This window comes from Aspergillus uvarum, assembly GCF_003184745.1.
Source record: "Aspergillus uvarum CBS 121591 unplaced genomic scaffold BO82scaffold_33, whole genome shotgun sequence".
In the NCBI taxonomy this organism is placed as follows: Eukaryota; Fungi; Ascomycota; class Eurotiomycetes; order Eurotiales; family Aspergillaceae; genus Aspergillus; species Aspergillus uvarum.
Window position 1 is genome coordinate 85,710 of NW_020291330.1, and position 27,102 is coordinate 112,811.

The window sequence follows — 27,102 nt, forward strand, 5'->3', positions numbered from 1 at the left end:
CGACGGTTCTGCCCTCCCTCGCCGCCTGCTGTGATTCCGCCGCTATCGAAGCTGGTCGAGAGCATTCGATGGATGTTGAAGCAGCAGTCTGCGCTTGTTGCTGTGGTTGCGCTCGATTGATTTATTTTCCTGTTGGAATAAAGAGACCTACTTTCTGATCTGAAATTCTCCACCTTAATCACAACCATACCAAACCAGGCTGTGTTTTGCAGTACTAGTTTAAACAGTTGCTGTTTTGCTGCCTACCCCACCCCCACCTCTCCTTAACTATACTTCCTTGAACATCTGCACCACTCAATCCACCATGGTTCTCGACTACAGCAAATGGGATGCTCTCGAGCTGTCAGATGACTCCGATATCGAAGTGCATCCCAATGTCGATAAGCGCTCCTTCATCCGAGCCAAACAGGCTCAGATCCACCAGCAGCGTGTGCAGCGCCGTCATGAGATTCAAACCTTCAAGTATGAGCGCATAATCAACGATGGCTTACTCGCCCGCATCGACAAGCTTCTTACACTCCTGAAGCAAAATGAAGGCTCTTCCAAGAGCCCCGAGGAATTCGTCTTCCAGGCTTTAATGGAGTTCGCCAGTAACCCGTCAGAGGATCTGCCTCCCCCGCCGCCGGAGGGAGTGCATACGCAAGAGAAGGAACAACCCAAGTATTCTCAGATGATGGGTGCCCTGGTTGATCAGGTGAAGAAAGAAATTGGTGAAGTCAGTGACGATAAGCTTTTCTCGGAATACATAAAGGGCGTGCAGGGACATAAGGAAAAGGTGCAAGGTCTACAGAAAGAGCTTCACCAAAGACTTGCGCAACTGGAGAAGGAGGAGAGTAGCAAGATCACTAGCGATCAGCTGCATACTGGCTTTGACACTTCGCATATCGCCAGGGGAGGCGAAATCCAGGGCCAAGGCTCGTCGGCGAAGACCCAGACGGTCGAGCTTCTGAACCCCGGAGCTTCAGCTGGTGCTTCATCCCAGGAACCTGCCGCCGATAATGAGGATGAGGATGAGGACCCAGAGGACATGAAGGCTAGTGACCTAGCCAAGCGGTTTGCCAAGATCGACCGCGGCGATTACCGCGCTTTGTTGCAGTTCATCTCCGCGAACCCCCAGATCGTTGCCGAGCGAGAGACCGATGGCCTCCTTGTGGAGGCCTTCAATAGCCAGATGGAAGGCAAGGATGAGTATGCCCGTCAATGTGTCCACCAGGCATTGCTGTTGCAATATTGCCGGTCCCTCGGTCGCGACGGCATCTCTCTATTTTTCAAACGGTGCGTGGATGAAGTGTTTACCCGTGAAGACAATCCGCTAACATTTACCTCACATTCCAGTATCACAACGGCAGACCACCAGGCCGGAACCCTTTTCCGAAATGACGTGAACGAGACCTATAACAAGATCAAGACGCGTGCTGCACAGCTCGCCAAGGATGGCTCTGCATCTAACGATCCGGCTGGTGTGGAACAGATCCAGTTGCATGCGGTTGATCCCAACACCAAGATCAGCATTGCTATCCCTGCAGCCGAGAGTCAGGATCCCATTGAGGTGGAGGCGCGCAAGGTCTTCGAGTCCTTTTCGAAGGAAATGCAGAACGCGTTGGCATCGGAGTCTCTGGACGAAGTCAATAAGGTTCTTGGAGAATTGAGCGTTGAAGAGGCGGAGGATGTCGTTGAAAAGCTGGGACAATTCGGCATGCTAAGTCTTGAGGAAGGCATTGTCGACGCCACGACTGAAGAAGGTCGGAAGAAGCTGGAAGAAATCGAGGCGGAGAACAAGAGGGAGAAGGAAGAGATAGGTGAGCCAGGAGGTGATATCACCGAGCTGGATTGAGTAGTGTGAACGTACAGCCTATATGTCATTGGAATAGGTCTTTATGTTCAACTGTCTTCATCTGAACCCCAACCGGCAACTATGCTATTATTCTGATCACATACTTTCCACATACTGCACTTACTAGCTCAATGCCATCACAGCTTAGGCATGCAATAGTCCCCGGAACTGATCTGCAGGAGTTGGGTATTTCCGTTGTGTTACGTAGTTACGAGGTGTGAAATGATTCAGTGTTCCAATATGCATGGTCTAGCTACAGAAAGGGAATAACGAAGATATCAAAACATGTGACGAGAATAGGATAAAGAAACATGTAATTAGGAAGCCACCACAACCCCAAACGGGTCACATAGGTATATTCAGGTTGGTGAGGAACGTGTAGGCTCTTGGAGTCGATGCGGAATAACATGATGTTCATGAGCATGGCGCTGAAGTAAGTGATAAGGTATAAGTTCCAGGAGACTTTCTGTTTTCGGTCCCGTTCGCCAACCGTGGAGTTCAGGTGATTCGATATCTAGACACCGCCAGCACCGGGTGCATTCTGATCCTTCTTCAGATCGAGCAGCAACTCTCGGAAGCGCTCCTTGCCAGATCCGCTGGCGCCACCCTTGCTACCCTTTCCAGACACGTCAACCAGTTTAGCAATGCGTTCCCAGCTAGTACCGCCAGAGGATGTGTCTTCGCGATTAGAAAGGAACTGCTCGGCTTCGGCGCGAGTCTGAGCGCGCAGCTTGTCTGTCTTGTTGTTGTAGGAGACGTAGAAGTCATCAATGTCCTCCTGCGCCTTCTTGATAGTCGCTTCCTTCTTCTCCTCGGAAATCTCGGCACGACGCTGAATGTCTGCATTGCGTCTTTCACGCCATTCCCTAAAGGAGTCGCAATGTCAGAAACATGGGCAGCATGGAAGCGACGGAACGGTGAGAGCGGGGATAGTGGCGTGTAGCCTTTCTCTCGAGTTGGGGATGGTGTTACCTGACGGGCTCAGGCTCCTCGTCGGGAGCTTGCGAAGTGTAGTTCGTGTATCCGGTAGGCGGGAAGGGGGCCCCCGTTCCAGTGATTGTACCACCAGGGGCAACTTGCTGTTTGACCAGCAGTGCATTAGTACACTTGGGACATAACCGCTGAAGAGACTGAGTACAATGCGTACCTCATTTTGTGTGTCGAGAGCTGGGAATGAAGATTCGAAACCGCCGATCTCGTTGGGAGACGCATCGCCTGCGGCTGGGAAGGCATCCGCACCACCAAGTAGATCGTCATCGTTGTTTACGTCTTCGGCAGCAGCGACATGGTCTTGGGGAGTTGCAAATTGCTCGGCATCGTCACCAAGCATGGCTCTCTCGCGAGCCAGAAAGTCGTTCTCATCGGCACCGCCATTGGTCTCTACCACCTCGGTTTGGCCTAGCGACGGGTTAGTCTCATGATGTAGTAGAAGCGGCGATGATGCGGGTTGCTCACCCGCGGAGAAATCCTCCAATGAAGGGAAGCGATCGGCCATGTTTGATCGATTGTGTGAAGTTCAAAAAGTTTATGCGACTTTTCACAGTAAAGCGCGGTAACTGTCAATAAACGCAAGAGGTGAGGAGGAGGAGGAGGAGGAGGAGGGAGGGAGGGGAGGGAAATGAATGTAAGGTACCAGCTGGCGGGTTGGGGATGCGGGCGGAGAGTACGTTTGGATGGGCAATTGGAGAACCCCCCGGATTCTGCCACGGAGGGCGGTAAGAGCTCTGGGCTGCAGCTTGCATCGGAGAGGAGAGAGTGACTACTCTTCAGGGAATCCTTCACTTTCACCTCAGTAGTCCTTCTTTCTATTCTCTCTGCTCATCTGAGCCTCGTCTTGGTATTTCTGCTCGCTCGCCTCGTCCCGTTCGTATCTCCAAGGGTTAAACATCACTTATCTACCTCTCACAAATCGAGTCGCCAGCCCAAACATACCGAAATCCACAATTACCCCATCACACTTGCCGGCCCAGAGTAGATTGCTGTTCTGAAAGAGCGAGGCAACCACAATGGCTTACACCGATGACGCTGTTAAAGCGAAGCTCTCTGCGCTCAATGAGACTCAAGAAGGCATTGTCACAGTCGCCCAATGGGTTATGTTCCATAGGTAAACGATCTTGACAGCTATGGATAACCAATTGGTCTTGGCTAACCAGGTCCGCAATCGATAGACGACACGCAGACCGGACAGGGCAGCTTTGGCTGCAGAAATTGCGAGAATCGCCTGCGCCGAAGCGATTGAATCTGATCTATCTCGCCAATGGTACGCACGGCACATACTACTAGCCTGACTCCCGATGACTGACCCAACCCAGAGGTCGTGCAACAGTCGCGCGCGCGGCGCAAGGAAGACTTCCTCCTCGCGTTCTCTCCAGTAGGTCACGCCAAAACTTCGGTAAGCTTCAGGATGAAAGCTGACATCTACAAGATCATCGCGGAGGCTACGGCTACCGCGTACAAGGGTGCCTCGAATGACATTCAACAGAAGCTACGACGGGTAATAGAGGTTTGGAGGGCGCGGGCAATCTTCGAGCCGTCAATTCAGGATGTTATCGAGGCTCGAGTGGATGGTAAGGATGCTTTGCATGGACGGTTTAATACATGTTTAGCTCATATCTTTCTAGAGATTGACAAATCGCGCTCTACCGGGAAAAAGCCGCCATTGGGAGGATCACTCTTCTCAACGTCGTCCGGCTCCACCCCATCTGAGCTTCAGCCCTTGGTCCCTTTGCAGTCAGCCCTTTCGAAAGCTGCAGTAACTTCCACTTCATCCGCCACCGCTGCCAACGCAGAGTACGATAAGCTACACGATCCGAAGAACCCATTGCCAACCCCTCCGGTGCATGCTGCACGGCTCAGCCAACTGTTGAAGGCTCTGGCGAATGCGGAGAGCTCCGTGTCGGAGGTTATCAAGTCACGGTTGGCACTAATCGATGGTCTCGAGAAACTGTTGGAGACCAATCGCTCAGCTTTGTCAAAGGAGCAGAGACTGGCCACGCAGCTCGGAGAACGAAAGGCCGAAACCGAGGCGACCAAGCGGGAGGTCGAAGATGGCATCATGCGAGGTCTGTCTGCGGAAAATTCACCTGCGGCTAATCATGGAGACCTCGGGCTTGGAGGAGAAGCGAGTGTGTCTCGGCCGGAGGTCGAGGCTCTGACCCCTCCACCTGTTGAGGCCCTGACACCCGTTGGCTCTCCGAAACAGGCTCCCCAGGAAACAATTCCAGGACTCACCAACGAAACCCAGATTGTCGGCGGGTTCACACTTCCTGGAATTGAGCATCCCTTCAACTCATCTTACCCCACATCGGATCTAGCTTTTGACGGTTCCAATGGCCTCCATGCCAAGAAACGCAAGGTCACTCACGAAGAAGAGGACTACGCTCAATTTGCGAGCGGAGATCTGGATGCTGATGTGGCAGAGCTCTTGAAGCAGGAAGGCGATGCACAGAATTGATACCCCGCACTACTAGGTGGGTATATGGTTATGCAAGCTACCGCTCTGATTTTCGACATATTCACCAGCTTTTCATTTTCCATCGTGTGCTTTCAGTGGCACGCACATGTTCAAGCTCCGTATTTCCGTTGTCTAACCATGCTTCTGCAGGGAGGCACTTCTTACAATCATTTATGATGTTGGCTGGCTGTTGGCTGTTTTTGCTATTGAAGAATGACAATGTATCACCGGAACCAGGCGAAAAGACTGAATTCAACGAAAAGAACTATGGGTATATGTCTGGATCCACCCATTTGTCCCTCGCGACCCTGGACAACGACGGTCGTCTCTTTCGGTGGTAGCTTGACCTGAATGCACGAGAGCTCAATCCAGGGGATTGTTGATTTTGCTGTGTAGAGGGTGGCTCCGGTGCCGGTGCCGGTGAAGGAAGCTCAGGAGAATCATGTTTCTTTGGTTTGACTAGCAATACGATGAATAACCCTGCCACCAATATTACCAAGAGAAGGAGAATCTTGCGCTTGACCGTGCGCCGTTGATAGTTAGTAGCCTGGAATAGGATGCTGTGTTAGTCCCATTCCCCAATACAACGACCAAATAGAACTTACTACTTTGAGCTCCTTATCTGCCGCCTTGACCTCCGTACCCATGCGTTCGATGTTGTAATCTATGCGATCCAGCATAGTACCCTGATCAATCACCATAGCCTGTAGCTCGCGGAAGATGTCTGACAGCTCAATAATGCCTTTGGCGATATCATTGATTTCCCGTTCCCGTTGTACAATAGCGGCGTCATTTGATGTTGACAGACGCTGGGAGGTTTGCATGAGGGTGGACTGGGAGAAGGACTTGTCCGCATCCGATTCCAGGAGGGAGGGATCTGTGAAGGGGTTCTGCATCGGGGTCGGCGACCGGTCAAAAGAGGAAGCACCGCCCTCCAAGCCTCGTAGCTCTGACAGCCAGACAATGGTTAGCGCATAGAGCCAGAATGTACAGGCCCGAAAGCGAGGGCTCGCAGGCTCAACTCACTCTTCAGGTAAATGCTTTGTTTCTTTCTGAACCGAGCGCTGGCTTCCTGCACGCGGGCGGCCAGTGAGATCTGTAGATTCTTCGCCATGGTCTCATCTCCGCTGGTGACTCCGCTTTGCTGTTTAGCATCCCGCACCATCATCTCGATCCTCTGCACGGCCTTCTGGCATACGTGGAAGGAGCGCGTGATGTCCTGGGTGAGTCGCTCGATTGCTGCTTCATCCTGCTTCCTGATCTCTTCGTCACCAAACCCGGGGAGAAGGTGCTTCTGGTGTAGCTTGTCCAGCTGGGCGGACTTCTGCGCGATGTCGGCGAGCAGCTCCGTCACTTCATCCTGCACATCGACCCAGCGCGGGGGTAATACGTCCATCTCGATGATAGCGTCGCCATCCTCATCTGATCCGCCCGTTTCGGCGATGAGTCGGCGGCTCTCTTCAGGCTGTGAGGGGATGTCGGAGAAGCCATTGGAGGCGCCGAGATAACGTGGCTTCTTGGCCGGATGATGTGTGAACGACTGACGGTAGGAGATATAACTATGATGAATCGAAAGATCAGCATACCATGTTCGCAAAGATGGCCGGTGTATAAGTTTGGAAAATACAGGTTGGTCCGATCCCGCCACATTGTGAAGCAATGACTGTGGGTGTTGCCTTGTTCTGCGGTGTTCCGTCAACGGGGGGGATTGCGCCTCTAGACTGCTGCTACCCTGATCATTGTCGGGCCAAACAGGACAGGTAGGGTTGGGACGAGGCTCTTGTCAGAAGTGGAAATCAAGAGAGAATAGTCTGTTTCGCGGAAATACAAGGACCCTCTTGATCACTGTGTAGATGATACTGCAAACACCAAATGCGCCCGATAGGACCTGTCGCTGTTCTGTACTTCCGTAGCTGGACTTCCCGGGCATGTTGCACATGAAGGCCAATCCGGCACTTTCCCTCTTTCGGAAAGCACGGCATGGAGCATGGAGGGATCCTCGCCATTACGTCAGCCATCAGCACCCTGATCGCAACTCGGTGTACTCAGCACAAGTATTTCAGTGATGAAGATCCAAGCCTTTGATCATATCTCAGATAGGCTCGGCTCTCCCTTGCTTGAGGCATACAAATCAGAAGTGAAGCGTTGGTCTAACCATCGGAGGATAGAGCCGCGCCTACATCATAGAAAGGTTTCCGGCGGCATGCTTCCTACTGTTATCATGCTCTTCCTGCTTCTTCCGGGCTACAGCGAGACAAAAGTATTGCTGTAATTACTTCGACGTAGTTCGAGAGTCGGTCGTCAACTGCGTCTGTACATTATAGCGCTTACCGTGTCAGGACAAAGTGATATATAAATACATATGTTTTATTGACCAGTCTCGAAGTATAAATGATAACCCAAGGAAAACCGAAGAATCCCTCTCTCTTCAGTGCAACGAGGGACCACCGTTGGATTGGCTTATAGCTGTGGTCATCCAAGCACTATCTCTGCGCACATATTGAAACGCAGCAGTCAGGGGAAACCATCGCATTTGACACAATTGAGGCTCAAAGTACCCGAATGAACGCAGTAGTGGATGGACTGTCGGGGAACTCTCTGCAGCCAGCGACAAGTACCTGAATAAAGTTGACCCTGGGACACAGCTGCGGAACTTGCTGCCTTCAAGCTTTGGTACTGCTGGGGATCCACGGGTGCGGCCAGACACTGCTTTCTAGGCGGTGCAAGCACGAGGGGATGGGAGTAATGCACGAGGGGCACAGCCATCACATCACGCAGAGCTGGCAGGAAAATAAAGAAGCATGCAGCCGGCAGCTGAAGCACTCCCGGGCAAAAATAGCAACTACGTACTGTACCTAGTTACTCGTAGTAGCAATAAATAATTGACAGTTGAGGACACATGGTGGCCCAGGCGGGTCACGTTTCGGGCATAAGCGACCGCCTTGCCAGGCATTCCCGCTCAATGGTCCTTTTATTATTGTGATGGATTCGGGTTCCCCTTAAATCATCTTCCACCACTACCGACTCCTCCTCCCCCCCCCCCCCCCACCACTACTTTCGCCCGCTCCTATCAAACCAACAGTTTCCCTTTTCTTCCTCCATCCCTCGATCTACTATCTTCTTCTTGGTTTTTTTCGTGATCCCATCACACATATCTCATTAAACCATGGTATGTCTACCTTCCTGTTCGCAGTCTTGGCCCGGTCATGTTGAAAATCCCCCACTTTGCGGGGCAGATCGATCTGGAATGCTGGTCAGAATTGCTAACATCTCATCATTTAGGCCGATTCTCTGACCGAAGAGCAAGTCTCCGAGTACAAGGAGGCCTTCTCCCTCTTTGTAAGCGACCCCGATGCTTTCTCGTCTGCTATGAAACAATGTTTACTGATTCATTTCTCGTGATTCCTGATAGGACAAGGATGGCGATGGTTAGTGTAGTTCCTTACCCCTCAACGAAACCCGCCTGGCACCACTCTAGCCACCACACTGCAGACGCCACCGAAACCACTGAGAATCGATCGCATTTCTGACAGAATCTATGTTACAGGACAAATTACCACCAAGGAGTTGGGTACCGTTATGCGTTCCCTCGGCCAGAACCCCTCCGAGTCTGAGCTCCAGGATATGATCAACGAGGTCGACGCTGACAACAACGGCACTATCGACTTCCCCGGTATGTGATAGCCATGCATCGGGCTCCAGACATAGTATTGACAGCTGCCTAGAATTCCTTACCATGATGGCCCGTAAGATGAAGGATACCGATTCCGAGGAGGAGATCCGTGAGGCTTTCAAGGTCTTCGATCGCGATAACAACGGCTTCATCTCTGCCGCGGAATTGCGCCACGTCATGACCTCAATTGGCGAGAAGCTCACCGATGACGAAGTCGATGAGATGATCCGTGAGGCGGACCAGGACGGTGACGGCCGTATTGACTGTATGTTCCACACATTCCCTGCTTGAATGTCCGTCCGATGACTAACTTTTACTTCTTCTTCCAGACAATGAGTTTGTCCAGCTCATGATGCAAAAATAGATGGCTGTTAATATCCAATTTGTTTAATTTTTGTTAGCGAAAGGGTAGGGGCAGAGAAGTGTACTCCGCAGTAACCCATCTCATTCCTGATACAGTTTCTTGTAGTCTATCTATTCGAGTACGGTCACCAGGGGTTGGGCATTAGCGCGCTCTCCATTGTCATAGTCGTTTTGTCGTCATTGTTGCAAACAATATTAGCGCCGACATGAACCCTAGACCAAGCCCGGTCGTGTCAAATGAGGGACAACAATACCTGTGTGCTCCACAGATATTGAATTCCCTTGGTTTGGCCGAGGATGCTTGGGATTGCATGTCCAGGTCCTTATGCCCTCGTAACAGGCTGCTTCTCGCTGCTAGCCCTCTTGTCAGTCAATCTAGCCGCCTAGGTTCTAGTTGCCGTGCTTCAGCGGTAGTGATGCTCGGGCGAAACAGCCCAACCAGAGTTTATCTTCAGGACCTGTCAAGTCATTTCAGGCTGCCAAGTAACATTCCCTGTAGGGTTGAAGCTTATGACCTGCCAAGAAATCTTGAAAGGAAGCATATCACAACCCAACCCAGATTCACCAACCAAGCCCCGAGAATAGTAGCACACATACTTAGGATTATCTCTAAGCTGATCTGGCAATCTTCCCAGAGACAGGTTTCTATAATGAGAACACACCTGAATTGCTCCACCGCATTCGAGCCTTCTTTTCCATTTGATAGAATGTTGAATACAGAGTGTCACCGATTGAACCGGAAAATCTCCATGAACTGCCTCGCCGAATCCACTCCCGCCATCGGGTCGGGATCTTCGTCCGGCTGTTGCTCCCGCTTCTCCGCAGACTCTCTCTGCATACCTTGTTGCGCCTTGAGCCGCTTCAATTGCTCCTTGACCTCCCTCCCAACATCCGGCACCAGGATCGCCTCGCGCGCGCCCTCGATCCCCAACCGAGCCCAGAACTCCCGAATCAGCGCCGCACTCGCCGCATACTCCGCTTCCACATCCGCCTCCTCCACCCCGTCCGGGAAGAAGCTCATGTCGATTGCGGAGTCGCCGTCTCCCTCGTCACCAGTCGCGGCGTACGCACCGGGACCCATCTTCTTGGCCAGCAGCGCCTGCGCGGCAATCGAGCTGACCAAGGACGGGCCGCGCCATTCGATCTCCACGACCGTGCCGCGGATCCTTGCTGCCGGCTGCGTCTGGCGCACGTCCCCGACGCGCACGCGGAAGTCGCCCACGTCGTAGACGGCGCCGCCGGGCACGGTGACCGTGTGACGGTGGCACCAGAAGGGTTGGCAGGCGTAGCCGAAGTGGTAGAAGAGTGTGCTGCTGGATGCGAGCGGGACGGTTGTCATCACCATGGGACCGGCTGATGATGACGACGATAATGGGCTGCCGGAGGATGCCCCGGCTGTAGTAAGCGCCGCTGCTGGGGCCGGGGGAGGGTTAGTGGGAGTGGTCGTTGCGGCGGGTTCAGAGGTGTAGATGAAGCCGTGGTTGGCGTGGTAGGAGAGGGAGAGGAACTGCATGTATCGTGGTTGCGCTTGGCGCTGCTGCGGTGTGGACGCTGGAAGGCATGATGGCGTATCTCGCATGAGCTTGTGCTCCAGGAACCACCGGCCGACGAGGGTGGGCTCCTCTACTAACGCCGTGTGGAGGCGCTCCGTTACCGTTGCCAGTGCCGTCGAGGCATTGGGGTTGGAAGGAATGAAGTACACCCTGCAGTTGGGTCAGTTTAATTGTTGAAAGAGGGTCAAGCTCGACGGGAGCAAGTGAATAAACGGTGGTTTACCCTGTGATGGCCATTCTGTTCGAGCAGACGGCGGCGTCCCCGTTATGGGACCGCTACGGTATGAGCTGGGCACAGCACACCTGTGTGGTCTGATGGTGCCGTGCTCTGGGTAGCGGAAGAAGTTGAGTATGGATACAAGAGCCTTAGGCCAAGAGGACTGAGTTACTGGTCGATATGGACTTATACTTTGCAGCAAGTTAATGTCTGCCGTGGTGTTAGCACTGGCTGAAAGAAAAGTGTAAGTGTTTCCGTTTCCTTCCTACATACTTGATTGCTGTATTGGGTTATATAGTATTCGGTATATCTAAGCAATTTCTGAAGCTGGAGCGATGTTATGACTTTGACGGTGGTGATACAATCATGGATGTCAACCTTTAAGCCCGATAGAAGAAATAACCCAAAGGAGTGAAGCAGGCTGTTTGTGCCTGGTTGGTAAGGCAGCTACACAGACGAAGCAAACAGAGCAAACAGCGATGGGACGGAATGGAACAAGCAGTCTCCCGCCCTCACCCGTGCTTTTCTTGCGCCCGCAGTCCCGCCTCCACTCCCATTAATCACAGTCCAAGACTCCAAGCAAAAGCACTGGATCCCTTGGAAGTTGGGCCCATCCAGGCTCCACATTCATCATTTTATCCGATACCCAGCCCTCTCTACCCCGAAGGGTGTGCTTTCTAGTCTAGCAGTCTAGGCTGTCTGTCTCTTTCAGACCCTGGCTGGCCTCATTCACTGCATACCTGGGATACCAATAATCTCCCAATCAATTTCCCTCAAGCTGCTGGCATTGCTGCTATTGCTGCCAAGATGCGGGTTACTGTTCCATAACAGAGGCTCAGAGCCCGAGACCCTTCCGCCCCCCTCGCTCTCCAGGGGCCGTTTCCCACGGGATATGTCAAAGGTTAAGAATAGAAAATCCTACCAATCTGAGTCTCACTAATCCAATTTCATTTCCTGGGATCCAAGGCCCCGCGGCCAGCCAGGGTCGAAAGCGCCACCAGCTTACGCAATGGGCAGATCCTCCCGCCGCGGTGCTTGTTTTCCTTGCTCGTCTCTTACTTACTGTGGTAAGCTCTGTTAGCTTTCTGAGCCACTTTGATGCGGTTTGTCTCCTCTTTGCGATCAGCATGCCACACATTACTGGCTGTTTGGCAGTGCAATTGACCCGTCTGATACAACATTCCACCTAAGATGCTGGAATTACCAATGATACTGATGCTTCTGAGCTAGCCTTAACCTGAAGTAGCAGGAAAGGTCCTCGAGCTTCCCCTACAGCCAGGGGTGATTGATCCCTGACGGCTATATACGGGCCATATGTCTTTTTCCCATTCATATTCTCCTAGACAACACCTGCTTTTCAAGGGTCTCGCGAACCTTGGAGACTCCCCCAATTCGTTCGCTTTTTTGTACTGGTCTCGGAATCCCAAGCCCGGGGTGACTTCAGACTGAGTCTGGTATCGAGCCTCCTCTCGATGCTTAAACTTATTTCTATATTATAACTTTTGGCCGTAGCTTGAACGGCTGTCCTCTCTCTCAATCAATTCTCTGTCCATTTGTGCCATTATTTCTTATAATAAACCAACCACCATGATATTTTCACGGAGAAGCTATCTTCTTCCCACTGTGATTCTCATCTGCCTCACCTACAGTCTGTTCTCTAGTCTACCGCCTGGCACAAAGAGACCGCATTCACATGCCCATGACAATGCGCAACAGCCCACCTCGACTTCAGCATCCTCAGTTGGTGATCGAATCCATTGGACTAAACAATCTGAACACCATCCAATTGAGGAATATATTCCTCTTCCTACTGCAGTACCATCCGCTATACCTAAGATACAGTATGAGTTTCCAAGAGAGTCGTGGGTTGCTGGATGGAGGAGGAGGAAGAGACAAAACGCCGTGAAGAAGGCGTTCCAACATGCGTGGAAAGGATACAGAGACAATGCCTGGCTACGGGACGAGCTATCCCCCCTTAGTGGGCGCCATCGCGAGACGTTCGCTGGATGGGCAGCTACGCTGGTTGATTCCCTTGATTCTCTGGTCATCATGGGCATGACAAAAGAGTTTGAAGAAGCGCTGGAAGCTCTCGACCGCATTGATTTCTCGACAACGCATGCCTTGCAGATCAATATCTTTGAGACCAACATTCGCTACCTGGGCGGGTTCCTGGGTGCCTATGATCTCACCGACGGCAAATACCCAATCTTGCTTAAGAAGGCCACCGAGATTGCGGACATGATATATGGATCGTTCGACACCCGTAACAGGATGCCGCAATCCAGATGGGAATGGACCAGGTAAGGCAGACATACGTTTAACCAAGATGACCAGACGAATTGTGCTATCCGAGGCGCTGTATCCGTATAATAAAAGCAGGTGCTGACCGGCCTCTAGATCTGCAGAAGGTCACGGCATTATGCCCGGTAAACAAACTATTCTTGCTGAACTTGGATCGCTCAGTCTGGAATTCACCAGAATGTCTCAGCTGACCAAGGACCCTAAATACTTTGATGCCATTCAAAGGATTACGGACTTTTTTGAAGAGAATCAGGGACTTACAAAACTGCCAGGCCTGTGGCCTATGATGGTGAATGCACAAGATATGGAGTTCAGTGACCCTCGATTTACAATCGGAGGGATGGCTGACTCGACGTACGAGTACCTCCCGAAGGAACATATGCTACTTGGAGCCCAAACGGATCAATATCGCAGAATGTACGACTCGTTCATGAAAGCTCTCAAGAGCCGTCTCCTCTTCCGCCCAATGACGAAGGACAACCGAGACATTCTTTTTGCTGGGAACGTCCAGGCCAATGTGATCTCCCCCAGCAGGGAAAGGCTGGATCCACAATGGGAACATCTGAAGTGCTTTTTGGGTGGTACTGTTGGCATTGGGGCTAAAGTATTCGACCGTCCTGAAGAACTCTCAATCGCGCGGAAGTTGGCCGATGGATGCATCTGGGCATACGATATCATGCCTACTGGCATCATGCCAGAGATTCTCCATCTGAGCGCATGTCGTGACCCGAATGATTGCAAGTGGGACGAAAACAAGTGGTATCAGGACGTGCGGCACCGCTTGGCGAAGAAGTCCAGCTCGGAGAATCACATCAAGCAGGCTGAATCATTGATTGAGACATACGGGCTGCCGCCAGGAGTTGTTGATATTCCAGACCCGAAGTATCACCTCAGGTTAGTTTTCTCTTTCTGCTGGCATACTCATGCGCTGACATTGTTCAAAGACCAGAGGCTATCGAATCTGTGTTCATACTGTACCGTATTACCGGCGATACGAAACTGCAGGATGCTGCATGGCGAATGTTTAAGAATATCGAGAAGATGACTTGGACTCACTTTGCCCACGCCGCAATCGCCGATGTGCGCGATCTTGAGTCGCCGCAGCTGGATTACATGGAGAGTTTCTGGCTAGCGGAAACCCTGAAGTACTTCTACCTCATTTTCTCCGAGCCGGATGTTGTAAATCTGGATGATTACGTCTTGTAGGTGCTGCAACAACTGTCATTCAAATCCTCGACGCTAACCCGAATCCAGGAACACCGAGGCGCATCCATTCAGGCGCCCTTCTCTTCAATCGTGAAGGCCGATACCCAGTTTTCTCGTTTACATGCTGAGATTAGCGTGAAAGAATTTGCATTGGTGGGGCGTTAATCATTCTTCGATCTCTTTAAACAGACCCAATCCCTTTTGTACATAGACTAGGTCCTCCAAATTGATATAAAGCCTCCGACTTACGCGTCCTCGTCAAGAGCAGCAAGTCAATCCTAGGTCACCGTATAGACTGTATCGGGTCCAAGTACCCGTTTCGAACCGTTGTCTTCTCTTCCCTCCACTTATGAAATCATCTCTGCTCGTCAGTCATAGCGTTGAATTCCGACCTACTTTCCTCTGTCCATCATTCACTGTTGATCGATGAATCGTTTGATTTCGGCCATAGCACGTCCGCGCAGCTATGTCAAAGTGAGTCGTAGCAGGCTTGTATTCCTACAAATATTGGCGACTCCGAAACAATTGGGGTCTCCGTCAAATGCACGGGTGGCTTCAACTAAGACAGTGACCTAGCACAAGCAACAGGGCGTGCAGATTCATTTGTAGTTCTGTATTGCATAAAGCAATTCGACATGAATAGTAAGACACAGTCACAACCGTGATTCCGTCCCGTGCCTCGAATGCAGATACACTCCGCAAGAAAAGAAAAGCAAATTTGCCCACTGTGGCTAGTTTGGGTCTTTACAGAGGAACAGCACGACGTAGCGTAGCCTGTAGCAGCCGGTACCATCCGAGTTGTTGGGAATCACAGGTCAATGTATCGAATACAGATGATATTTTGATAGATTCATTAGGTCATAAAGGAAAGTTTCAATATTTTTAAGAGTTATAAAATTAGTTAGTTACATATTAACATGTTTATTTGTATATCTTATGATTCTGACGACCCCAGGCGTTATACACGTCAATACAATGGCCTAAGAGAGAAAAAAAGCTACACTGGTTGGTACAGTCGATCTGGCCATTCTAGTAAGTCTTATATCTGTCGAGTGCGCTGGTTGTTACGCCCTTCCTTGTTTATCATGCTGGTATATAATAATCCCGTGACTACGCATAGGGGAGGTAGGCTAACGGCAGAGAAGGGATGTCTTATGTAGCGATTGGGCCTTGACCAAATCGCTCCGATATAGGACAGGGATGGATGGGTCCGTTCCTTGTGTCTGTGTGTGTGGCCATCATGATGCAGGGATCATTATGGACATAACCTGGAATATACTTATCTTTGGACAATCCTCCCAGGCTTGTGATCAGAGGTCCAGTCCGAAGAGAAGTGCCTCGGACAAACGCATGGTTGTAGTAGTATCTGTGAAGACGGACATCATGCCGCGAAATCCTTCATTGTCTGATGCACAACAGAAGGGAGCGCAAACCTCACGAATCCACACTATCTGGCCAACGAATCATGGGGCCTGTCATTAGAAATCAGATTCCACACCCCGCATCATTTGGAGGCTTTTGGAACCCGCGGAGAAACTCCGGCTAGGGCTGAGGACAACACATATTTATCCATCCCACCACAACCCAGCCTGTGGCCCAGTTGCGATAACAGGTTCGTTGGGCATCGATTTCTCCCATCATATGTCGCAGAAATGGCTCTCCGGGCTAGCGGGGCCAGGTCGCGTGAAGGCCGGGAATAGTTTCATGTTACGTCAATTGGTCTGGTTCGGTACTTACCCGATCCGGTGCAGAATACAGCATCAGTCACAAGTGTCATTATGATGCCAACCAAGAGGAAGTGGGCTCAGGCAGCTGTGGCAAAGGCGCAGCATTCCTTTCTTTGCGGGGTAAACACAGCTTGACGTCGTCTTATAATTGCTGGTGACGTTTGGAAGGAAGAAAGGGGGCGACTTGGTTACAGATTATCCCTGTCGGATGCCGCCGCCAGTGAGTAGTGCATGTTCAGCCTGCCAATCTGAAAGAGGCATTGTCGGCACTTCCTTGGTGGTATCGAAGGTGGCGAGACCAGGGCCGACTGAAGTCCTGAATCGAAGGGATATACAGCGAATGAAATACTGGACCAAGAAAGGACCTTCCAAAGTTCCTGGGACCAGCTGTTCACAGGATCTTGTCTACTTGGGCGTATTCTGAGTGAGTACAGTACTACTAGTAAGGTACCGCGTATCGCTAAACGGGAGGAGCGACGGTCTAGACAGTCTCCTGGATTCGAAAGGAGCCCAGCCCCAATTTAACTCGCGCCTCTATTACGCTCTTGCTCCGCACAATCGGGTTTCAGCAAGATCAGATAAGAAGTGGTTCACAATGAGCCGATTTTAGTCTGCTCTAGCCTGGCAAGTTGGAGGCCGTCTCTATGGCGCAATTTAGACGTGCTCTTTGACCGGACATACTTGGACACGCTACCTCTCGTCCTGATTTTGCAGTGTATTGAGCCGAGACGATTGCAAAATTACCACAGAGTGCGAAGGACGGCTACGTGCGGCACATCAATCCAAAAAAATTCCTCCACTCAGCCGTGAAGCCCAGTCAGCCCCTGCAGTCGGATCAGCAGCCCCTGATCGACCTAACGGAGCTGCTGCCATGGAAATTCGCATTTGGCTTCCAGAACCTGTTTGGCACGGCTGGTGCCTTGCTAGAATATTTCGAGAACGGGATGTGGGCACGCTGGGGTTTGTGATCTTATGGGGTACGCGGCTGCCCTCAATGAAATTGAACGCTAAGTCAAATGGTCGCTGTGCCCCTGATGACCTTCTCCAGGAGAAATGGAGCCCGTTGGGGAGGAGACATGCGCTCCAACGGCTATCTGATTGATTGATTTGATTGATACGGAAACAACCGGTCGGCCGATGTCGGACGGGCCCCACACGGTTTGGTTACCAGACCTGTCACATGAGTTGCACAACCCGAGCAGGCCAACGCCAGCTCCGGCTCTCGTAGACGAAGTCTGGATAATCTGCATCTGGTAGGAAGGATGATACATCTCTTGTAAGGGGTGGTTGATAAGCTACATTCAACCTGTTTCTAAGCATGCCAGAATGATTGAAAAGGTCATTTCTAGAGGGCAGTGGGATGAACACGGAGCAGAAAGTCCCGTCACCACTTATCTGATCCGGAACAAGACACCCTGGCTACACAACGAAAATACGTACACATTACCTCGCGGATGCACTGCTGATCATTGCAATCCCCCCACTAACTATTGTCTGCTGTAGAATATTCTCCCCACTAGACGCTGACGGCCAGAGCTGATTTTTGAGATGTATGTACTGTACTCCGTACTCCTCTGGTCGACATCACCGTCGCCAAGCGTTCAGCTGGCAATGAAAAAGTTGTGTGTTAGCCGAGGAAGAGGCCGCACCCGGATCAGATTAGATCGGTAACGTTAACTCGGCTACTGGTGCGGTTGTTACTTACCGTCTCATTGCCGTTGTCAGGCCACCGGATGAATTCATCTCGGCTCATGCTATCCAGCACAGTACTGCATTCAGGAGGTGTGTATGATGTTTGACACTTATGATGGCCTGGACGTACTATGATATCAACACGAGACGTCAACTGGAGTTGCAGAATCCGTGCCTCCCACTCGGGATAGCTTTTCCACTCATTTGCCTCCCATTTCCTACCGACTCAAGTTAAATAACCCGCTAGCTGCAGATCCAGACTTACCCCGCGGAGAGACTGGGAGGGGTCCGTTCGCTCGAAGCACCCGATCGCTTGGCACAGTAGCGAATGATAATGTTCTTTTAGACTGTAGAATTGACTGAACAAGCCTATCGGACGCTCTGGCTTTGCAAAGACCCTCTGGATGGGAATTGACGCCCTGGTGTTGTGGGTTAGTTGTGGGATAAACGTTCCCGAACGGTCGCTGGAAGAGGACGGGTATTGTTACATACCGTGGAGAGAAACTGGAACCGGGTATCGATGGATGGACCTGTACGAGACATTTCCTCACCGAGTGGCAACCAGAAAAAGTCATGCTTTCATTCTTGAATAATTGTTCGCTACGATTTTTCGCCTCGCATTCTTCTCCCCTATTTGAATCCGTCACTGGTAGCTTCCCCACGTGCCCTATCTCATCGGTTTCTTTTCTCTTCCCTCCCACAAAATTCTGCTTCCTCCCTTGACTACTCTTGTTTTCTCAAAATCTCAATTCCATCATCCAGTTGTTTCATGTTCTCTGGATGAACGACCCCATACAAACCGGGAGAATCCTTTTCTGACACGTACAGACCCTAGCGCATTCGGAACCGTCCTCCCGGCGCCGTCTTGCCCCAGGCACATTATTATAGTACTGTAAAGTACTGTACATTCGCCCATTCGCCTCCTTCCACCTCCCTAAAACAGCATCGCTCTGATTCTCCGGGACTTCTTTCATTTCCGATCTGCTCCCTGCATCGTTCGTCCTTATCTAAATGCCCACTCGCTTTGTGGTGTCCACTGGTCTATTGTAGACCGTCTTCAATTGCCACTACCTTTGCTCATCCCTTTTCGTTGGGTTCGCTTTCTTTTTAAGTCCACTGTCGACCAACAATCACGTCTGCTCGATCCTTCAATCCGTCCCACATCGTCTCACTCTGCGCTTTGTTTTAATATCTTCACACGCTCGGAATCGGCGGGCAATTCTTTCGCTCTATACACGGCTTCACAGAGACATAATGGGTAAATCATACTTTTTTCCCTCCTTCCATTCCTCCGTCGGTATCTCTCAGCCACTGGCTCTTGCGGTTAAATACCACGGCCTAGTTTCTAACTCAATGACTGACATGTTTTCGTGTATGTAGTTCACGCCGTACCTCAGCCGCCTTCGTCAAGGCTGGCGACGCCACAGCCTCCCCTTGCCTTCAATGGGGACCACAAGAGCATCCCATTGTCCTCGACATCTCACCCCGATAACCCTGTCCCTGAAGAACCTCGAGGAGTTCGGGCACTGTCTGTAACCGACATCAATTTCAGTATTTCGTCACCATCATTGCGCGATACCGAATCCACCGGCTCCGAATCACCATCGCCTGCCCAGACGCCCGACACAGAGATCTCGTCCGATGCGGAAGAATCTTTGAAGAAATCCTCCGTGGAAGATGGCTCCGAGAAGCCCCGTCGAGCCTCCACCGTTCTGATCTCTCAGAACTCGGAGGATATGAGAAGAATCTTGGAGAATGTTGGCGTCGCTGGTACCCAAAAGCTCCAGCCTCTGTGCTGTGGTGGTGGTTGCTGTCGCAGCCAGCCTTTGGTCAACATTCCTACACCGTCGGTTGGAGCGAACGTCGTGACTCCTCCGGACAACAAGGCCTATGAGAGCCTCAAGCTCAATGTCGCTTACCTCACCTTGGACAGCGAATTGACAAACCTTGTGTCTCTACCAGAGAAAACGGTCTCTTTCTCTGCAATTCCGAAATCGGCAGTGGATTTGCAACTGGGTTCTGCAAACCACCCACCTCCTTTTGTCCAGCCTCATCCTCCGTATGACGTCTTCCGTGCGCCTTTGCACCATGCCCGGGAATTGACCAAGTCTGGTGCCGAAAAGCGTACATATCATTTTGACATCGACGTAACGGACTACCCTGCCGAGAGTGGTAGCGTCGATTTCGTCGTGGGTGGCGCCATTGGAGTATGCCCCAAGAACAAGGACGAGGAAGTCGATGATATCTTCAACCTTTTGGGTGTGCCCAAGTCGATTCGTGACAAGAAGATCACCGTGCGCACCTCGAAGGGTCGGTGGCCCACGATCTGGGGTGACGATCAACCCCGGGAGCTAATCACCACCCGGCGGGAGTTACTGAACTGGTGCTCCGACATTCAGAGCTATGCACCCACCAAGGGTCTATTCCGACTGCTCGCCGAGTATGCCAGTGAACCAAATGAAAAGAAGATCCTTTCGTTCCTCGCCTCCGCTCAGGGACAAGGTGCCTTCTGTGACCTGCGAACTAGCTCGCACATCAGCGTCTCTCAGTTGTTGCACGCTTTCCCCTCATCTCAACCCCCCTTGGATCACCTTCTCTCTGTCTTGAACACCCTGATGCCCAGGTTCTACTCCCTTTCTCAAGACCCCCTTCTCTCATGCAAGGAAAAGGGTACTCAAACTCGTCGTCTCGTTGAAGTAGCGGTGACTGTTGCCGAATCAGACGATTGGAAGGGAGGTATGCGCACGGGCGTTGGGTCAGGATTCCTCGAGCAGCTTGCACGCCAAGTGATCGAAGCGGAGAAGAAGGGTATCGACCCTGCCACTCTTGATATCCATGTTCCTATGTTCCGAGGCTTGATGGCCAACCCGCTGGCCAAGCAATTCACTTCTGACGGCCCCATGCTCTTGATCGGTGCCGGTGTCGGCATCGCTCCCTTCCGCGGTTTCGTACAGCGCCGCCTCCAGTCGGCCAATTGCGCTAACAAGGTCTGGGTCCTGCAGGGCGTCCGTGACTCCCTCTTGGACGAGCTGTACCGTGGCGAATGGGGCGTTGATGAGGAGAAGGTGCGCACGGTAGTGCAAAGCCGCCGTGGTGAGAGCAAGTATGTTCAGGAAGAGGTGCGCCATCAAGCTGATCTGGTCTGGTTTGTCATCAATGCCCTGGACGGCCGAGTCTTCGTCTGCGGTAGCGGTAAGGGTATGGGCGAGGGCGTTGAGGATGCTCTCGTCGATGTTGCCATGGCCAAGGGCAATTTGAACATGGAGGAAGCGAAGCAGTTCTGGGCGAACAAGAAGGAAGCCGGACAGTACATTGCCGTAAGTTCTCTAATTCTCAAGGCCAAGGCCTGGTTACTGGATCCATGGACGCTAATCTCAAAGCAGGAAACCTGGTAATGTCCTGAAATCGTGGGTTAGATTGATTCCAGCCGTAACACATGTTCATATATTCGCACATGTGTACTGCGCTCTTTTGTTTTGTGTTTGTTCTATCTTGGATATCTCTGTTATAATGTTGCTTTAGCGGGGTGGGCTTTGTTTTAAACATCTGTTCACGGTTGATCCGGAATGTCTGTCATCATGGAACTAAACATAGAATTAGTTGGTAGCAAATACCTAATGCACATTTCACAATGTCTGGCTGAGTTTGTTCTGGGGAAGTTGCTTAGTGTAACCGGTAGTGCTGAAAGGAGCACATGACCGCGAGTCAAGATATCTTTCCAAATCCCAAATTCCCACTTTCTTACATACCCACACAAATCATGGAACAAGTCTTTGCTCGCCAGCTTTGTCCCTGAAAAGGGATGCTAAGAAAAGGTTGTCCCACTTTTTTCTTCCAGATCGAGAGACTTTCAGGCTCTCAGCTGCAGTCTAGCCACAAGCTATCTCGGCTAAGATGTCTACAATCTGTTGAATGTGGAGATTAGCGTCCGGGACTATGCAAGAGGCTTTTTGGCCACCATGACTGAATCCCCTGAACCGCTCAATCATCGTCAGCCACAGCTCGGCCTTTCTTGCCTGGCTGTTTTCAGCTCTCGTATAATAGAGGCTTAAACAACCTAGCTTAGGACGACGGCGATGGAATGAATTTGGATCTTTCGCCGGCTTCATCTCTTAAAAGCCGTCCATTCATTCCCTGAACTAATCACTCCTTCCTTCTTTCTCTTCACCGGTCTCTCGTTCTTCTGTTTGCTGTCCTCTCTGACTTCAACTGTCAGGTGGACGAGCCGACCGACGGTCCTTTCTGCCTCGTTTTCTTTCTTGTTCAGACACACACTCGCTTTTCACAATGCCTCGCTTACCGTCTCTCGTTTCGCTTCTGTTGCTTTCGCGCTCCTTTCTCCCCGGTGTGTCGGCTGAAGAGACCGAGGTGGTGACATGCGCGACATCAACGCCCAATCCCTTTTCGAACCCGTCGTTTGAAAGTGGTATCACCGGCTGGGGATTTGCCTCGGGAACCTCTGGCAATGTTGTCTCGGGTGATGCAGCCGACGGCTCTTCATATGTGTGAGTAACGACCGTTCTTGAGGTCCTTTAACGCTTGGTTGCATGCTAACATTGTAATAGTGAGACGAGCGCGACCAGCACATCGGTGACTGTCCTACTATACCAGAGAAGTAGCACGTTCATTACGAATGGCCAGTATACCGCATCATTCCAATATCGCATCAAGCCGACTAGCGCTCACGCCAGTATGACTTGTTATATCAAGGCGTACATGGACTCTTTCACCACAGCCGGCCTCCTCGGAAGTGCCACCCAGTCTGTCTCTTCAAGCACGGTTGGTTGGGATACTCTTTCGTTCAGCTATACTCCCACCACCGCCGGAACACACACATTTGAGATCTATGGCTATTGTACTGGCACCACCCAGTATACTGGAGCCGCTATCGATTTGGACAATGTACAATTTGTTGGACCTGCGGTCACCTCATGTTCGACCCAGACCATCACGCTTACCCCTACGCAAGCCCCAACATCCACCGTGATTCCTCCCACCACTGCAATTCAGACACCCTCCTTGCTAGTGTCATCTCCGTCTGTGCTTTCATCGTCGATAGTTACTTCCCCCACGCCATCGGCTGTGACACCAGTGGTGATTACCAGCAGCAGCACACCCTCCTCGCAGGTCTCAGTGGTTGTACCTTCTCTTAGCACTGCTTCTTCCGCCAGCGCTGTTGCACCGTCCAGCGTTGCTACTTCGCCCAGCGTTGCTGCTACATCTGGTGCTGTTGTTTCGAGAATCAGCTCTTCATCTGCCGTCTCTCCTTTCTCGACCATTGCAGTCTCGGTTCCTTCTTCAAGCGGAGCAGGGACTCTGTCTGTTTCTTCCGCCCCTGTGTCTGCATTGAGCTCTCAGACTGCTATTTCTGTACTCAGCTCTGTGGCTGTTATTTCCCCAGTCTCTTCGGCGTCTCCCGTCATTTCTTCTTCCTCCGTTGCTGTTATTGCAGCCTCTTCCGTCGCGCCACTTGCCTCCTCCAGCAGCGGTGTCATCGCTTCTGGTGCTCCCTCCACGAGAAGAACAACCTACATCACCGAGACTATGACTGTCTCGGAGACAATTTGCTCCACAAGAGCATCCCAAACCCAACCCACTGCTATCGTGACAACCACTGGAACTTCTGGCCAGGGCGACTCGAGCGGAACGGAGGGCGGAAGCACTACATCAACCATTCTCAGCACTCGCACTGCAACCATCACCGCTTGCCCATCGAGTGTGTCGGACTGTCCTGCCTCTGCAAAGAGTACTTTTGTGACCACCGAGACTCTGGTGGTCTCTACAACTATTTGCCCTGTCACAATGACCCAGGCTCAACCTACCATTGGTGCCTCGCTTACAGGAGGATCCAATACTGCTCTGCCAGGCGGTGAAGAGGGCCGAAGCACTACCTCCACTGTCTTCAGTACTCGTACTGCAACCATCACGGCGTGCCCTTCCACCGTCCCTAACTGCCCCGCTTCCGCAAAGAGCACTTTTGTTACTACCGAGACTCTAGTCGTCTCAACGACTGTGTGCCCCGTGACTGCTTCTGCAACGGCCCACGGCATTAGTGGTGCCTCCACAGCCACAGTCCTTCCGACGGCCAGCGTTGGATCGAATTCTGGCTCCAGTGCGGCTTCCAACTCCTCATCTGGGCCTGGCGTTGTTTCAGGCTCGGGCTCGTCTGCTGGCTCCAATTCTGGCTCCAACTCTGGCTCCGATTCGGGTGTTTCTTCTGGCACTGTCACTAGCAATTCTAGTGGTTCACATGCTGGCTCAGGCCCTGGTCTCTCTGGTGGTTCTTCTACTGGTTCTTCTGCTGGAACCGGCTCCGGCTCCAGCACCACCTCCGGTAGCTCTGCTGGCACTAGCTCTGGCAACAGCTCTTCTGCCGGCTCTAGCTCCGGCTCTGCCTCCGGCTCCGGCTCCGGCACTACCTCTGGTAATAGCTCTGCTGGCTCTAGCTCTGGCAACAGCTCTCCTGCCGGCTCTGGCAACAGCTCTGCCGGCTCTAGCTCCGGCTCTGTCTCCGGCTCCGGCTCCGGCACTACCTCTGGTAATAGCTCTGCTGGCTCTAGCTCTGGCAATGGCTTTTCTGCCGGCTCTGTCTCCAGCTCCGGCTCCAGCACCACCTCCGGTAGCTCTGCTGGCACTAGCTCTGGCAACAGCTCTCCTGCCGGCTCTGGCAACAGCTCTGCTGGCTCGAGCTCCGGCTCTGTCTCCAGCTCCGGCACCAGCGCCATCTCCGGTAGCTCTGCTAGCACCAGCTCTAGCAACACCTCTTCTGCTAGCTCTGACTCTGACTCCAGCTCTTCCAGCGGCTCTAGCTTTGGCAATGGCTCTGCTTCCGGTGCTAGTGCTGCCTCTGGTTCTGCCTCCGGTTCTGCCTCTGGCAATGGCTCTTCCACCGGCTCTAGCTCCGGCTCTATTTCTACCGGTAGCTCCGGCAATGGCTCTTCTTCCGGTGCTAGTGCTGTCTCTGGATCTGCCTCTGAGTCGAGTTCTGATATTGCTCCTGTCACTGTCAGTGGTGTCTCGCCAGTGTCTGAGTCTGGAGACCAGACTGGAAGTGAACCTGAACAGGATGGAGCCACCTCCAAGGCACCTAGCGCAACCAATTCTCAGACCATTGGTGCTGCTTGGGGCAAGAACATTTCTGCTCCTGCCTCGTCTAGCACTGGGTTCCAAAGGATCCACAGCAGCACTTCAGCTGCTGCATCTTCCACTGCTGCAGTGACCGCAGTCTCAACCGCGTCTAGTGCAGCTGGTGCTCTGTTCACCGGTGCGGCTTCCGCCATGCACATTACAAATGGGCAAATGATTGGATCCCTTGCTGGTGGCTTGGTGTCTATGCTCCTTATGTTTGTCTAAGTGGCTCGACACTATAAAGTCTAGACACCATTATCAGTAAATGGCTCCCCGAGACCAGACACTCTTGCCTGTCACGGCCTGCTTGTTCATACCTACTATAATAGTCTTTGTACAAAGATGAATGTATATTCATGATCTGACCATAATATCTACAAATGAAGTGACATGATCTGGGTTTATTTGTCGTAAGTGGCACTGAGAGTATGCCAAGGTAGATGACATTAGCAATGCCAACCCAGCGCTGCGAGGCAGCGGTCAGTGAGAAGACCACCAACAATGATGATAGTAACCCTTGCTTCATTGGGATACTCGAACCTTCTAAGTTCGCCTTTTTCACAATCTTCTCTTTGCCAACCAATCAGAGTTCCTAGCTTCATTCATGATTCATTGTTGTCGTGGGTGTATCAAGCTGCTGCTACTGCTGTAGACGTCACGGGCAAGATGAATCAACCGAGTCTATTGTTATTGTTCCCCCGACCACATCGAACTATACACCAAGTCTCACGGGGTGGGAAAGAACCCAACCGCGCAAACAGAAAGCAACATGAGCCTAAGTCTATTGTTACTTCGAAGGACATATAGCACATTCTTACGGTTCCTAGATGAGTACTCTGCGAGACCTTTGAGCCGTATGCATCCGGATAGATCTCCGCCAGTCTAAGAAGCATGTCGAAACAGTATGGTGGCAGAGGATACCTCTAAATCCTCAGAAAAATTTAATATTCAAACTCATTTGAAACCGCCAAAAGACCAATAGATCTATCTACGGTACAGTGCCACACCATAATCCACACCCCACGAATCTCCCCAAAAGTACCAAACCCACCAGCCATAAGTCCCATGCAAGTCCACCCCCTCTCCATACTACAAGTCGGAAGAAAGAACAAGCAGACATGAGAGGGGGGAGAAGGCAAGGGTGTAACAACACAGTACTCCGTAGCTCATTACATATCCTTCCTCAGAAAAAGGTCCATCGATCGCATTTCCTAAGATCGCCAAGTCTCCCTTCTGACACACACACCGTACCACGTCGTACTCCAGGGTTGCTCGTAGGGCTAAAGAATGAGACACCCACCCAATGAGAGACACAGGGGGGAAAGAGGTGTGTGAGAGCGAGAGCGATCCACCATCTTGGGATGCTGTCACACCCAAGGGAAAATCAATGTGTACTATGCTGTGTCACTTACTAATTTCTTTTTTTTTTCTTTTTGCGGTATGGTGTTGTTACAAAGACATGCTGTATGTACATGACCCTGGAAGTGGCACTGACCACGAAAGTGCCATGCGGGGGAAGGATCGGGAACCCCAAATCCAGGGTGGCACAGATGCATGGCCTGTACGCCATTCCCCAACTAGACACAGAGGTGGCTTCACAAGCCTTGGGAAGTGGGAGGAGACGAAGCTCCGTGCTTTTATTGCATACACATATGTATTTGTGCTTGTGCCTGTACACTATGCACATGTACAACGGTCCAAAACTATGCTGCGAAACATGTTAGCATATGGAACACATACGACTGACGATTTAAGCGTCTGCTGTCACGGCAGTGATCAAATGCATTAGCCAAGGGAGAAGCAACGATTGGTGCACATCAGGGAAAAGGGAGTCAAGGACCGAAGTTTAAAAGATAAAAGAGCCGTTGGGGGTTGGGCAGATAGTAACGGATCAGGGACCACCACTTATTCTGACTTGCATAAGCTTTTCTTGGGTCTCCTGTCAGTGTGTCAG

General features: G+C 51.6%; 11 protein-coding genes across 11 annotated transcripts; 7 read left to right on the top strand and 4 right to left on the bottom strand.

Moving 5' to 3' along the window:
- The first annotated feature begins 90 nt into the window (after positions 1-90).
- On the top strand, positions 91-2,125 carry BO82DRAFT_355071 (Hsp90 co-chaperone CDC37). Its single transcript, XM_025635345.1, has 2 exons — positions 91-1,275; positions 1,336-2,125. The coding sequence occupies exons 1-2, from the start codon at positions 305-307 to the stop codon at positions 1,832-1,834; spliced, it is 1,470 nt and encodes a 489-aa protein (XP_025491047.1). The 5' UTR covers positions 91-304; the 3' UTR covers positions 1,835-2,125.
- Positions 2,056-3,470, bottom strand: BO82DRAFT_355072 (clathrin light chain CLC1). The gene is made up of 4 exons (XM_025635346.1): positions 3,290-3,470; positions 2,982-3,232; positions 2,807-2,913; positions 2,056-2,700 (listed from the first exon to the last, which is right to left on the bottom strand). Exons 1-4 carry the CDS (start codon positions 3,327-3,329, stop codon positions 2,349-2,351), a joined length of 750 nt encoding a protein of 249 aa, XP_025491048.1. The 5' UTR covers positions 3,330-3,470; the 3' UTR covers positions 2,056-2,348.
- A 370-nt stretch (positions 3,471-3,840) lies between these two features.
- BO82DRAFT_375251 (CTD-interacting domain-containing protein) lies at positions 3,841-5,288 on the top strand (the record flags this gene model as incomplete). Its single annotated transcript, XM_025637467.1, has 5 exons — positions 3,841-3,938; positions 4,003-4,094; positions 4,147-4,205; positions 4,260-4,401; positions 4,456-5,288. 5 exons carry the CDS (start codon positions 3,841-3,843, stop codon positions 5,286-5,288), a joined length of 1,224 nt encoding a protein of 407 aa, XP_025491049.1.
- Positions 5,289-5,367: 79 nt separating this feature from the next.
- BO82DRAFT_337211 (t-SNARE syntaxin TLG2) lies at positions 5,368-7,176 on the bottom strand. Its single transcript, XM_025633383.1, has 4 exons — positions 6,916-7,176; positions 6,315-6,847; positions 5,894-6,237; positions 5,368-5,835 (listed from the first exon to the last, which is right to left on the bottom strand). Exons 1-4 carry the CDS (start codon positions 6,936-6,938, stop codon positions 5,554-5,556), a joined length of 1,182 nt encoding a protein of 393 aa, XP_025491050.1. The 5' UTR covers positions 6,939-7,176; the 3' UTR covers positions 5,368-5,553.
- Positions 7,177-8,324: 1,148 nt separating this feature from the next.
- Positions 8,325-9,693, top strand: BO82DRAFT_355075 (calmodulin). The gene is made up of 6 exons (XM_025635347.1): positions 8,325-8,457; positions 8,571-8,627; positions 8,701-8,716; positions 8,836-8,961; positions 9,014-9,226; positions 9,291-9,693. The coding sequence occupies exons 1-6, from the start codon at positions 8,455-8,457 to the stop codon at positions 9,323-9,325; spliced, it is 450 nt and encodes a 149-aa protein (XP_025491051.1). The 5' UTR covers positions 8,325-8,454; the 3' UTR covers positions 9,326-9,693.
- Positions 9,694-9,999: 306 nt separating this feature from the next.
- On the bottom strand, positions 10,000-11,457 carry BO82DRAFT_355077 (uncharacterized protein). Its single transcript, XM_025635348.1, has 3 exons — positions 11,368-11,457; positions 11,101-11,304; positions 10,000-11,027 (listed from the first exon to the last, which is right to left on the bottom strand). The coding sequence occupies exons 2-3, from the start codon at positions 11,112-11,114 to the stop codon at positions 10,049-10,051; spliced, it is 993 nt and encodes a 330-aa protein (XP_025491052.1). The 5' UTR covers positions 11,115-11,304; positions 11,368-11,457; the 3' UTR covers positions 10,000-10,048.
- A 1,224-nt stretch (positions 11,458-12,681) lies between these two features.
- Positions 12,682-14,695, top strand: BO82DRAFT_285626 (glycoside hydrolase family 47 protein; the record flags this gene model as incomplete). Its single annotated transcript, XM_025631508.1, has 4 exons — positions 12,682-13,394; positions 13,492-14,289; positions 14,340-14,597; positions 14,650-14,695. 4 exons carry the CDS (start codon positions 12,682-12,684, stop codon positions 14,693-14,695), a joined length of 1,815 nt encoding a protein of 604 aa, XP_025491053.1.
- A 4,439-nt stretch (positions 14,696-19,134) lies between these two features.
- BO82DRAFT_99548 (FAD binding domain protein) lies at positions 19,135-21,501 on the top strand. Its single transcript, XM_025641732.1, has 3 exons — positions 19,135-19,278; positions 19,401-21,337; positions 21,404-21,501. Exons 1-3 carry the CDS (start codon positions 19,275-19,277, stop codon positions 21,413-21,415), a joined length of 1,953 nt encoding a protein of 650 aa, XP_025491054.1. The 5' UTR covers positions 19,135-19,274; the 3' UTR covers positions 21,416-21,501.
- A 296-nt stretch (positions 21,502-21,797) lies between these two features.
- On the bottom strand, positions 21,798-22,218 carry BO82DRAFT_99568 (uncharacterized protein). The gene has a single exon (XM_025641733.1). It carries the CDS (start codon positions 22,127-22,129, stop codon positions 21,890-21,892), a length of 240 nt encoding a protein of 79 aa, XP_025491055.1. The 5' UTR covers positions 22,130-22,218; the 3' UTR covers positions 21,798-21,889.
- BO82DRAFT_99569 (uncharacterized protein) lies at positions 22,219-25,548 on the top strand. The gene is made up of 2 exons (XM_025641734.1): positions 22,219-22,525; positions 22,586-25,548. Exons 1-2 carry the CDS (start codon positions 22,308-22,310, stop codon positions 25,371-25,373), a joined length of 3,006 nt encoding a protein of 1,001 aa, XP_025491056.1. The 5' UTR covers positions 22,219-22,307; the 3' UTR covers positions 25,374-25,548.
- A 766-nt stretch (positions 25,549-26,314) lies between these two features.
- Positions 26,315-27,102, top strand: BO82DRAFT_99571 (uncharacterized protein). Its single transcript, XM_025641735.1, has one exon. The coding sequence runs from the start codon at positions 26,452-26,454 to the stop codon at positions 26,935-26,937; it is 486 nt and encodes a 161-aa protein (XP_025491057.1). The 5' UTR covers positions 26,315-26,451; the 3' UTR covers positions 26,938-27,102.

Excerpts from the sequence above, each read along its gene's own strand:
- BO82DRAFT_355071 (XM_025635345.1), top strand. The coding sequence starts at position 305 with ATGGTTCTCGACTACAGCAAATGGGATGCTCTCGAGCTGTCAGATGAC. Across the intron at positions 1,276-1,335 it reads ATCTCTCTATTTTTCAAACG|TATCACAACGGCAGACCACC; the intron begins GTGCGTGGATGA and ends CTCACATTCCAG.
- BO82DRAFT_355072 (XM_025635346.1), bottom strand. The coding sequence starts at position 3,329 with ATGGCCGATCGCTTCCCTTCATTGGAGGATTTCTCCGCGG. Across the intron at positions 3,233-3,289 it reads ATTGGAGGATTTCTCCGCGG|GCCAAACCGAGGTGGTAGAG; the intron begins GTGAGCAACCCG and ends ACCCGTCGCTAG. Across the intron at positions 2,701-2,806 it reads GAGGAGCCTGAGCCCGTCAG|GGAATGGCGTGAAAGACGCA; the intron begins GTAACACCATCC and ends CGACTCCTTTAG.
- BO82DRAFT_337211 (XM_025633383.1), bottom strand. The coding sequence starts at position 6,938 with ATGTGGCGGGATCGGACCAACCT. Across the intron at positions 6,848-6,915 it reads TGGCGGGATCGGACCAACCT|TTATATCTCCTACCGTCAGT; the intron begins GTATTTTCCAAA and ends GATTCATCATAG. Across the intron at positions 6,238-6,314 it reads ACAAAGCATTTACCTGAAGA|AGCTACGAGGCTTGGAGGGC; the intron begins GTGAGTTGAGCC and ends TCTGGCTGTCAG.
- BO82DRAFT_355075 (XM_025635347.1), top strand. Across the intron at positions 8,962-9,013 it reads CGGCACTATCGACTTCCCCG|AATTCCTTACCATGATGGCC; the intron begins GTATGTGATAGC and ends ACAGCTGCCTAG. Across the intron at positions 9,227-9,290 it reads CGGTGACGGCCGTATTGACT|ACAATGAGTTTGTCCAGCTC; the intron begins GTATGTTCCACA and ends TTCTTCTTCCAG.
- BO82DRAFT_99568 (XM_025641733.1), bottom strand. The coding sequence starts at position 22,129 with ATGAAGCCGGCGAAAGATCCAAATTCATTCCATCGCCGTCGTCCTAAG.
- BO82DRAFT_99569 (XM_025641734.1), top strand. The coding sequence starts at position 22,308 with ATGCCTCGCTTACCGTCTCTCGTTTCGCTTCTGTTGCTTTCGCGCTCC. Across the intron at positions 22,526-22,585 it reads GCCGACGGCTCTTCATATGT|TGAGACGAGCGCGACCAGCA; the intron begins GTGAGTAACGAC and ends ACATTGTAATAG.
- BO82DRAFT_99571 (XM_025641735.1), top strand. The coding sequence starts at position 26,452 with ATGAGAGACACAGGGGGGAAAGAGGTGTGTGAGAGCGAGAGCGATCCA.